Source organism: Bombina bombina, chromosome 4 (assembly GCF_027579735.1).
Source record: "Bombina bombina isolate aBomBom1 chromosome 4, aBomBom1.pri, whole genome shotgun sequence".
NCBI lineage: Eukaryota > Metazoa > Chordata > Amphibia > Anura > Bombinatoridae > Bombina > Bombina bombina.
Genome location: NC_069502.1, coordinates 215,673,638 through 215,685,210, shown reverse-complemented (window position 1 = coordinate 215,685,210; position 11,573 = coordinate 215,673,638). Strand labels below are relative to the sequence as shown.

At 40.2% G+C, this 11,573-nt stretch overlaps 1 protein-coding gene across 1 annotated transcript in view; it reads right to left on the bottom strand.

The window, feature by feature from the left end:
- Nucleotides 1–1,107: 1,107 nt before the first annotated feature.
- LOC128657164 (alpha-1,4-N-acetylglucosaminyltransferase-like) overlaps nucleotides 1,108–11,573 on the bottom strand; it is a 219,378-nt gene continuing 208,912 nt past the window's right edge. Inside the window, exon 2 of the mRNA XM_053711405.1 lies at nucleotides 1,108–1,695. Within this exon, the coding sequence (XP_053567380.1) occupies nucleotides 1,108–1,695 (588 nt within the window). The remainder of the gene's footprint in view (nucleotides 1,696–11,573) is intronic.

Sequence of the window (11,573 nt, the reverse complement as noted above, 5' to 3'; positions counted from 1 at the left end):
TGCAATGTGCAGAACATTTGAATGTGAAATAATTACAGTAAATACATAGTTAAAATCTTTATTAAATATGAATATTGCATAAATATGCTTTTACATGTTTTCATCTACTTAACGACAAAGGGCTCCAATGCACTTATATGTTTGTCTATATATGTGTACATATGTATTTATGTGTTTATATATGTATATATGTCTGTAGATACATATATACACATTTAAATACTTAAATACATATGTAAACACACACATATATACAGTATCTCACAAAAGTGAGTACACCCCTCACATTTTTGTAAATATTTTATTATATCTTTTCATGTGACAACACTGAAGAAATGACACTTTGCTACCCTTTTATTAGTGTAACTGTACTGTGTAATGTATTTTTAATGTGTTTTGTGACTGTTTTATGTTTCATGAAACCGTTAACCAGAGCTCTGAAGTTGTGGTAATCTTTCTAGTGTAAACTGTGATTGAACTCAAGCGATCACATTTACTTTCAACTAGTAATAAGAGCTGTTAGCCCTAAGTTTGCAAATCCTGCAATAAATCCCTTATTGCTCAGGTGCAAACATTTGTACTCCACTCGTAATCTAGCCCATTGTATTTTATATAAATATATTACATATATGGGGCCTTATTTATCAAAGGTCTTGCGAACCTGATCCGACAGTGTGGATCAGGTCCGCAAGACCTTGCTAAATGCAGAGAGCAATACGCTCTCCGCATTTAACATTGCACCAGCAGCTCACAAGAGCTGCTGGTGCAACGCCACCCCTTGCTGACTCGCGGCCAATCGGCCTCCAGCAGGGAGGTATCAATCAACCCGATCGTACTCGATCGGGTTGAATTGCGGCAATCTTTGTCCGCCTGCTCAGAGCAGGCGGACAGGTTATGGAGCAGCGGTCTTTGTGACTGCTGCTTCATAACTGCTGTTTCTGGCGAGCCTGAAGGCTCGCCAGAAACATAGATAGGCCCCATGGGGTCTTACAAACAAATACAAATACATCTTGAGTCAGGCATGAATTACAAAATACACTTCAGATGTCTCGAACCAAAAATCATATTGTGTTTAGATTTGCAGGATAGTGTAAATAAAGGAAATATCTAACTAGTTTTGGTTTTATTTCCCTTAAGAGATTCATAGGTGTTTGGGCAATACTGCTGGTAAAGATGATCCACCAAAGTATTACTTCCTGGAATCACAGACATTTTTCCATGGTTCATATAGTTCCACAAGTGTAAAGCATATGAGTCATTAAATGTTGGCAGTTTTTCCCAGACTGAGTAATACAGTCTCCATGATGGATATGAAATAGGGTAAAAGCGTTGGGGGTTTAAGAAAGAGATGTTTCCACACATGATGTCCTCTAAAGACTTAAAGGCAGGCAAGGTGCAGTATTGTTTCAGAACTCGTGTGAACAGCCCTGGTCCTTGATGTCCCCATGCAGCTCCATTATAGTTCTGGACAAAGTTTTCCATGCTTTTCCAACAGAAGTCATGATCAACTGAAAGGCCAAAGACACCATTGCTAGAATACTGAGAAGACTGAGCAGCCAGAAAATCTTTATCTGGGATTTGTCGAATTGAGATGATGTCAGTGTCCATATAAATACCTCCATGTTTCCATATCAGGGCCAATCTGCACCCATCTGAGCTGACATGGACCCAGTGTCTTTCTAATTTAGGGTCAACCTACAAATATAATGAAAACAGTTAATTTTGTATTCAGAGAAGTAGGCTGTAAATAATTCTCATTTAATATGTAGCCTACAAATTGCATATACATTATTGTATTGAATTTTTTAATCATTTGAGACAAATCAAAAATACAAATCAAAATTTACATTTCATTTCCCAGTAAAGGGCCATTATAGTAAAACAAATTGCATCTTTTAATTTGTTAGAACATGTAATTTTAAGACTAGTGACCCTTTAATACGAAGGGGTAGATTTAACAAGCAGCGGATGCTGCTTTCTACATCCATTGTTTCCAGCTCACCGGAAACATAAGTTAAGAAGCAGCGGTCATAAGACACCTGCTCCTTAACTTGTCTAACACCTTTTAGGTGGCAGACTGCAATCCCCTGATCCAATACGACTGGGATGATTGACTCCCCCGGCCTGCATGGCCGCCAGTGAGCATGGGGCAACATTGCACAAGCATTTTCACTAGAAATGTTTGCGCAATGTTAAATGCTGACAATGTATGCTACAGCAAATCATGTCCGCCCGGCACTTGTTAAATTTACCCCATAGTATTTAACCCCGTCAAAGGAGTCCACTGTCTGACTATTGCTGCCGACTGGATCAGAGACAGTTTCTGATTTTTACCAGCAGTGCCCTTCTGGACTCGAGCAATATTTTCACAATGTTTTAACCCTTTAGCATGGGTTAAACTCATAGGGGCCAATTTATACAGCCTATGCTGTTGGCATTTAGCATTGCACGAGCAGTTCTGGTGAACTGCTTGTGCTATGCAGCCCCCTGCAGATTCACGGCCAATCCACCGCTAGCAGGAGGTGTCAATCAACCTGATCGTATCTGATCGTGTTGATTGCTGTCAGCCCCTCCGAGGTGGCAGACCAGTTAAGGAGCAGCACAGCTTCTTAACTGCTGTTTCCGGTGAGCCTGAAGGCTCGCGCGGAAGCAGATGTATTAGGCACCATACGGTGCTTAATAATTCAGCCCCAGAGTATTAAAGGGATGCTAGTTTTAAAATGACCTGCTCTAAACTCCTTCCATCACTTGCCTTATTTGGAGGAGCAAATCCAGACTTTTTTATTACTATACTAGACAAGGCTTGTTACTCTTATGTTGTTTGCAAAACTTGCATTATTTTGCTGTATGTTATAACTTTTGCTTAGGCAAATTAGGTCCATAAATGTATTCACATTCTGATTTAGGCTTATAAAATCTACAGTGTGCACTTTACAATCTCTGAATTTCAAAACACACAATTTTCCCAGTTAAATTAAAGGAGCAAATTAATTAAAGTATATTGCACTTTTTTAATTTTATTTAATTTTTTATTGAGGTTGCGAAAATGATACAGTATTAATAAAATGCCATGCAATAAAAATAACTGAATAAGTAACATACAGAAGGTAGTTGAATAATACAAAGACAATACATTAGAACTGTGTAGGCATCTACTTTAAACCTCTGTTTTTATATTATTCTCTGTAATGTGATCCTCTATGAATAGGAGGAGTTACTTTTGAACCCCAAAAAGCTTATGAACACAGGTAGAGGATATTGGCTTTTGAAGAGGCCGCTTTTGGGCCTAGTGGTTAGGATAGCAAGATAAGGAAGGTCAGCAGGACAAGGCTGCTTTAAAGAGATGAAAGGGAGGGAAGGGAAAAGGTGTGAAAAGGAAAAAGAAGAATTGGAGGGGGAAATGGGCTCTTGTTAGAGGCATGTATGTTCTAGTGCTGAGGAAGTGTCAGAGGAGTAGTAGTTTGGAGGCGTATTATTAAGAGAGAGAGTTATGAAAGGCACCTCTTATGGTTAATAAGTAGAGGAGTTGTGGTGTACGTGACCATTATAGAGAAGCTATTAGGCTTGTCTAGGGGGTTAGAACTTAAGTAGCTCGGCAAAGAGAGAGGAGTACTTCTTATATGAGTCTAAACAAGTAATACCTTAATTTTTTTTTTTTTTTTTTTTAAATATCTTTTTATTGAAGTTAAAAACCAGTACAGAGTATAAGGTATGTCACAAGACATTCACAAAACAATGTGTACAGAGCAAAATTAGGAGACAATGTATTCTAGTATCACAAACATTTCCGTACGATATGGGTCATCACATAAAGAGACTTCAGTTTTGTTTTAGAGTATAACAGATGTAGTATAAGCAAAAATGATCCTCTCCTAGTTATATACAAATACAAGTAAGGTAGCTAATCAGATGAGGGTAAAACTAGGGAGGGGGCGACTCAATAGTTATATGGGGAAGAGGGATGCAGCGGGCAAGAGCCGCTCAAAATGTAATAGGGGGGAAGGGGGGTGGTGGTGGAGGGCGGAGCCAGTTAGTGTGTTTACGCTAGGGACAAATTTAGGAGAGACCAGGGTGTTATTACTTAATATAAATACAATCACACTCATCTAAACCTTTATATTCCTATAGAGGGGGGCCTAAAGTCATATAATATATTGTCAAATTGAGGGGGGTCGTCAGATTAATTGGAGACTAGGGGGTTTGGGAGACTTCTGGGTGAGCCCCTCTCCTGGGGGAGTGCCACCTCTAGGCGATGTTGGAGAGGGAGAAGGGATATGACCCGCAGGCATAAGTACCGGCGGGAAAGGGAGGAGAGAGGCTCAATCAAGAAAACTATTATGTGCTAGAGATGTGAATAAGAGCTTAGATAAACTAGGAATTACAGTTGTATAGTCACAGAAAATTATAGTCAATAATACATATAAAAATAACACAACACTTAAGTAATAGAGAGATCACGTACACCCATATAGACAACAATAATTATTAAACACATTATAAAGAACCGGAGTAAACTAGGGAGAGTCTAAATTACATGTATTCTCACTGACACTACCACGGATAATATGACACCGTACATACTGTCAATTAGAGCCCAGATACTTTGAACCAATTTAGTTATTTTATCTTATAACTTGTAGCACAACATATGTCTAGCGCCTTGCAGTCAAAGATCACACGCCTTTATGAGTAAGGGATAAAAACTTATATGCTGGACCGTGTTTTCCCAGTAGACACGGCCCAGCAGAATCTATAAACGGACCTTATCATCATCAACCAATATACCCTGCTTACTAATAGGGATATGGGCACCTAACAAGCTGTGAGCTTTACTAGTACTATAGAAGTGATATGGCAGCCTTTGAACATACATATAAAAAGCTTCAGCATGAACATGGAAGGTAGTTAATAACACATGTAAAACAAACCAGGGATAATTCTGAGAGAGAATATAGATTATGAGAGACTTTTATGCTAAAAACTAAGTGGCTTCATGAATAAACAGCCTAAGCCTGGCTGAATATAATAGTAAGAAAAATGTTTTAAGGTCGGAAGAATCTATTATATGGGAGGCATGGGAGGTATTGTCTTTACTAAAGCATTAACAATATGAAAAGAGAAAAACGGCTCTAGCCGTCAAAGTTAAGTTAGAATTATATAGTATGGTATTAACAGTTATTATTAACAATAAATTAAACCTGCCCCTATGTCTAGTGGTGTCCAACCCAGAGAAACATAAGAGTAAGGGAAAAATAATTAGATATATATGTAGTAGTGCTCTTCTGCTCCATATACTTAAGAAGGTGAAATGTCAGTTATGAAAACAACATAAACTAAATAAGACCTAACTAATATTAGGTTATATAATAACCCCATAAACAGTCATGGGACCAAAGATAACAAATACATAACGTGTACTTAATAGCAAGGAAGCAGAAACATATTCCTGTGGGAGATGTACACAATAGGACCAAGCTATTAGTATCAATCAGACACTTGAGAGCAGTTAAGTATACTTACTGACATAGCAAACATAAGGGTTGGACTGCTTAAATAAGTAGTATTAAAGAAAAATAGGGGTAGTTGTATTACATTGCAGGGATTAGATATTTCTCACCTAATCACAACGAAAGTGTGTCTTAGGGCAGCGTGGTTATACTATATATAATGTAAGAGCTATCAGAGAGCATATATTAAGCCATTAAAGGTATATAAAGCATATTTATGCTTAAACAAGTGAGTCATGAGGGTTGCTTACAATACACCATGTATCTCTATACAGGACCTCTACATATATGCAGGCTGCATTGCTTTCTAACAGTTGTAAACCTATTAAGTTAAGGAGAGTCCAGGTGTAGTTCCTCCTATATGAAAAACCCATCAGATCAAATGTTAAGTGAACACTATTAGGATTACAGGAGGGTTAATAAAAAGAAAAAAGAAAAAAAGGAGTATTGATATACATATTACAAACAATACAACTCTGCAAAATCAAACAGGGTATGAGATTAACTCAGCCTATAAACAACTATGAACTTTTAAATTAGCCTGCATGGCCTCTACTATTTGTAGCATAATGGAGGCCTGTATAAACGGTGGAGTTCTTTTGCAGGAGTGGGCTGGCAATCATGGTGACCTCCTCAGCACAAAACTTTATCACGCTAGGGAGTGAGTCCAAAAGTATAAATAATTCAACCCACTCCTGTGTTAGGAACTGCAAGAGAAGGTATAAAATCTATTTGTGGCATGTCCTTGCAAATAAAAGAGCAGCGGATACTTGCTTGCTCAAACAGGCCAAATGTCCAGCCTGTAAGAGACAAAACTTTGCCAGCCGAAATGCGTTCCATGGAATCCGGAATGATAGCCTGTGTATGTGTAGCATCTCCTCTTGGCTAATGTAGGATCTGAGAGTGTAAGAGGTCAAAAATTTATCGGAGCCCAGTCCAGATTCCCTCCGGGTTGAGATGACTTCAGAAATGCTGTGATCAAATACAAATGATCTAATATCAGACAGTCGCCATCTTTCCTCTTCCACTGAACAAACAGCTTCCCCCATTGCATGCGAGATGAATTGTGAAATGGCTACTGGTGTCTGACATGACAGTGCCGGTGCTGCACCTTGTTGCGGATATGCTACAGTCATAGGTAGATGTACATGGGATTGAAGCTCCTCTTGCTTCACCAGTGTCTCAGCGAACGCCATGTTATAATCAGAGCCGCACCTAATGACGTTAGTCAGGCTATTGAAATGACTCATCATGCGGTGTCCCAATTCCACCAAGCAGGCTCTTATTTCAGAGTAGGAATCCCCCATTGTCAGTCGTAGAACTGATGGTCTCAGGCCGGTCAGGCTGACTTGTAAATGTGAGAGCAGCACAACGAATCAAGATGGCATTGATACCGCGTGGCTCCACTTCACTTAGAGGTGTATGGTAACGGCATGTCCGCAAAAATGATATGTTCCTATATGATAAATAGCAATAGGCATGTATCTAGGGTATTCAGCATAGAATAAATAAAGGTTTCAGGGTTTATACTTGTACATTATTCCATAAAAGTGCCTCAAAAGTCAGGAGCTGCATTAGAGCACGTCTTGCTCCAGCGGTGGTTGGCTCCGCCCCCCCCCCTACCTTAATTTTCTCATGTGAGAGAAATAAAAATATAACCCTTTGTGGAGTGGTCCCTTACTAGGTGGCATACAAGATAATGAATATGAGTGCTGAGGGGAATTTCCCCATAACATTGGGATAACACTTAGTGGAGATAAAACTATGCATAAACTCAGGTACAACCATAATACTCTCATTAAACAAGCTGGAGAAATGATTCAGCTCTGTGTGTCTTAACTGTTAACAGATCAAACCGGTGTGGGGTACAGTCTAATTGACCTACTAAATATGTATGTCTCCTCTTCACAGCATATACTAATCAGGCCAAGGAGAAGTACATGAGGAAGGAGCTGTCCCGTTTATCCGATCCCCAATCTGGGGGGCAGAAACATAGCAGCTATTAAAAGTTTCTGACTTAAAGAATTTCTGTCGCAGCTTGAGTGAGGTTTCTGGGGCTGTTGGATACAATCTTCGAGACCCTGCGATCTGTTCATGTACGGGTCATTCTCTCTGCCTTCTATCTTCCCCTGTACTTGAGAAAAGGAATTGGAGTAAGCGAGAGGTCGAGTGTCTGTAGTAAGATCCGGTACATACCAGGGGATGTTGAGCAGTCTGTGCTCGGGACCTAGCGGGAGCAGGGTAGTACAGTGAGACCTCCCTTCCGAAGGCCCAAGTGTTGGCTGCTGCATGATGGCAAGTTGCGGCGGTGTAAGCGGTGGTGCTGCGTCTAATAGAGATCCCTGGTAAGGGCTTGGCTTAGTAGAAGTGGTAGCTTTATCTGGCTGAATGGGGTCTCGAGGACCTGATATGCTGTGCTGGTTGTGCGGCTCAGCTTTCAGTGTCTCCACCGTAATAGTGGCGCTGGAGTTCTCCGGGTGTAAGGAGAGTAGTAGATTTTCGAAGCATCTGTCCATCTGCCGCATAAAGACTGCTAGCCGATCTGTAATTTCTGTGGGCAAAGGGTGTCTCACCATCATGTAAAGGTTACAAAGTCCCTAATGTTGCTGGTTGCGTTCAAAGTTGTTGCCGTAGGATGGCCTGCTCCTCAAAATGGCGCCTGAAATATAAGTACTGTGCTGTCCTCAGCGATGAAATGTCACAGAATATGGCACTGTAGCTGACTCTTATGCCTTTTTAGGTGACTTAGGTGTTTTACCTCTTGTGCTGTTCTCTGTCAGTGTGCAGTTACCTGTTCTGAGCGGTCAATGAAGTATAAATCTATAAGATATAGCCAGAGCTCATGGAGAGTGTGACCGCTCAGATACAGGGCTAACTCCGCCCCCGTATATTGCACTTTTTAATATGCTTCTCTGAATTAAATAGTTTGCATTACAATACTAAAGTCTTTCATAATCCTTTTAAATCATGAAGTAACTTGCTGACAAAATCCGGTGGGTATTGAAATGAATCACCCCCCTTGAAAATAATCACATTTTGTTGCTATGCAGCATGAACTAAAGACAGACACAGTTTTTTGTTTATCCAGTTGTAATTAATCAGTGCAACTTATAACATTTAAGTGAAAGATATAATACCAACATGTCAGGCAAAAATAAAAACAATTCAAAAACATAATCACTAAGTTGGAAAAAGGATCACCCCCTCCTAAAATTACTTGTAAACTCAATCAGGTGTAGCTAATCACCTTCTCAATGGCACACACAAAGCCATTTGACCTTCAACTGTGATCAGCTGTAGGCATATTGATTTTCTCAGCATTAAAAGAGCTTTCCTGGAGCATCTCAATCCCTGGTAGTGCAACTGAAGCAAACAATCAACTATGGGTTAAAAGGCACTGTCAAAAGATCTCTGGAATAATGTTGTGGTCATGCACAAGTCAGGAGATGGATACAAAAAAAATATCAAAGGCTTTATCAATGCCTAGATGCACAGTGAAGTCTATTATTAAGAATTGGAAAGTATTTCGTACAATACAGACCCTCTCTATATCAGGACATGGCTTCAAACTGAATGAAAGAGCCAGGAGGAAACTGGTCAGAGAAGCTACCAAGAGGGCCACCGCAACTCTGAAGCAGCTGCAGGAATTTATGACAAAGAGTAGTCATTGTGTGCATGTGACAACAATATCACAAATTCTCCACAAATGTGGCTTGTATTGGAGGGTTGCAAGAAAACCCCCATGCCTCAAGAAAAGCCACATGCGCTTTGTCAAACACCTAGGAGATTCTGAGGCCACATGGAAAAAGGTGTTATGGTCAAATGAGACTAAGGGGCAGATCTATCAAGGGCCGGATTTATCAAGGGCCCATGATGCCCTTGATAAGACTGCTGCTTCTTAACTGATCTGCTGCCTCTGAGGCTGCGTGCATCAATCCGCCTGATCCTATACGATCGGGTTGATTGACACCCACTACTAGCGGCCAATTGGCCGCAAATCTGCAGGGGGTGGCATTGCACAGTTTACCAGAACTGCTTGTGCAATGTTAAAAAGCGTATGCTGTCAGCATTCAGCGATATCTGCCGGACATTGTACACTACAGCGTATCATGTCGGACAGAGATTGATAAATCGGCCCCTTAAATTTAATTATTTGGCCTCAACACCAAAAGATATCCCTGGAGGAAATCCAATACAGCTTACCATCCAAATAACACCATACCTACAATAAAGCATGGAGGTCTTAATATCCTGTTATGGGGGTGTTTCTCTGCAGCAGGCACTGGAGCACTTGTCTGGATAGAAAGAATAATGGGTGGGCCAAAATACCTTCAAATTCTTGAGGAAAATCTGCTGCCCTCTGCCAGGAAGTTGTCAATGGGAAGAAGATGTACCTTCCAACATGACAATGATCCAAAGCACACAGCAAAAATGACCACACAGTGGTTGAAGGAGAAAATGGAGAATGTCCTTGCATGGCTTAGTCAGAGCCCAGACTTAAACTCCATTGAATATCTGTGGCATGACTTGAAGACTGCAGTCCACAAACGGTCACCATGTAATGGAACTGGAGCAGTTCTGCAAAGGAGAGTGGGCAAATATTGCACAGTCTAGATATGCAAAGTTAGTAGAGACATATCCCAACAGACTAAAGGCTGTAATTAAAGCAAAAGGTGGTTCAACAAAATACTGACACAAGGGGGTGATCCTTTTTTCAACTCAGTGATTCTGTTTTTGGATTGTCTTTATTTTTTTCTGACATGTTGGTGTTATATCTTTCACTTGGATGTTATAAGTTGCAACTGGATAAAGAAAAAATGTGTCTGTCTTTATTTCAGGCTGCATAGCAACAAAATATGATTATTTTTAAGGGGGTGATTCTTTTCAATACCCACTGTATGCTATATTGTATTTGTAATGAAAAGTAGTCCAAGACTAAAACATTTTTAGCTAGATTACGAGTTTTGAGCGCTATAGGGATATTAACGAATGCAAGAAAAGTGGCATTATTTAATCCCCTATAGCGCTGCCATTACAAGTTTTAAAAAAAACAGGCTTGTGTGGGTGATATGGGGTTTTTAAGCTCCATACCGCACCAAAAACAAGTGCTGATTTGACGTGCTCGTGCACGCTTTCCCCATAGACATCAATGGGGAGAGCGGGTCAGAAAAAGTATAACACCTGCGATCGCAGAAAGAAAATCTCCGTAACGCAGCCCCATTGATGTCTATGGGGAAAATAAAAATACTGTTTAAACCTAAAACCCTAACATAAACCCTACGTCTAAACACCCCTAATCTGCTGACCCCAACATCGCTGACGCCTGCCTACAGTTATTAACTCCTAATCTGCCTCTCCTGATATCGCGCCACCTAAATAAAGGTATTAACCCCTAATCTGCCGCTCCCGATATCGCCACCACTACACTAAAGTTATTAACCCCTATTCTGCTGCACCCCAACATCGCCCACACTATAATAAATCTATTAACCCCTATTCCACCGCTCCCCAACATTGCTGCAACGAAATAAAGCTATTAACCCCCAAACCTATGGCCTCCCACATCACTACCACTAAATAAACATATTAACCCCTAAACTGCCAGCCCCCCACATCACAACAACCTAAATTAAATTATTAACCCCTAAACCTAACCCTAACGTAACCCTAACACCACCTAACTTTAACAGAATTAAAATAGATCTAAATTAAACTTACAATTATTAACTAAATAAACCTATTAACTCCTAAACCGCCAGCCCCCCACATTTAAACAACCTAAATTAAACTATTAACCCCTACACCTACCCCTAAAACTAACCCTAACCCTACCCCTAAATCTAACCCTAACCCTAACACTCCCTAACTTTAAAAGGACAGTAAACACCAGAATTGTTGTTGTTTAAAAAGGTAGATAATCCCTTTATTACCCATTCCCCAATTTTGCATAACCAACACAGTTATAATAATATACTTTTTACCTCTGTGATTACCTTGTATCGATGCCTCTGCAAACTGCCCCCTTATTTCAGTTCTTTTGACAGACATGCATTTTTAGCCAATCAG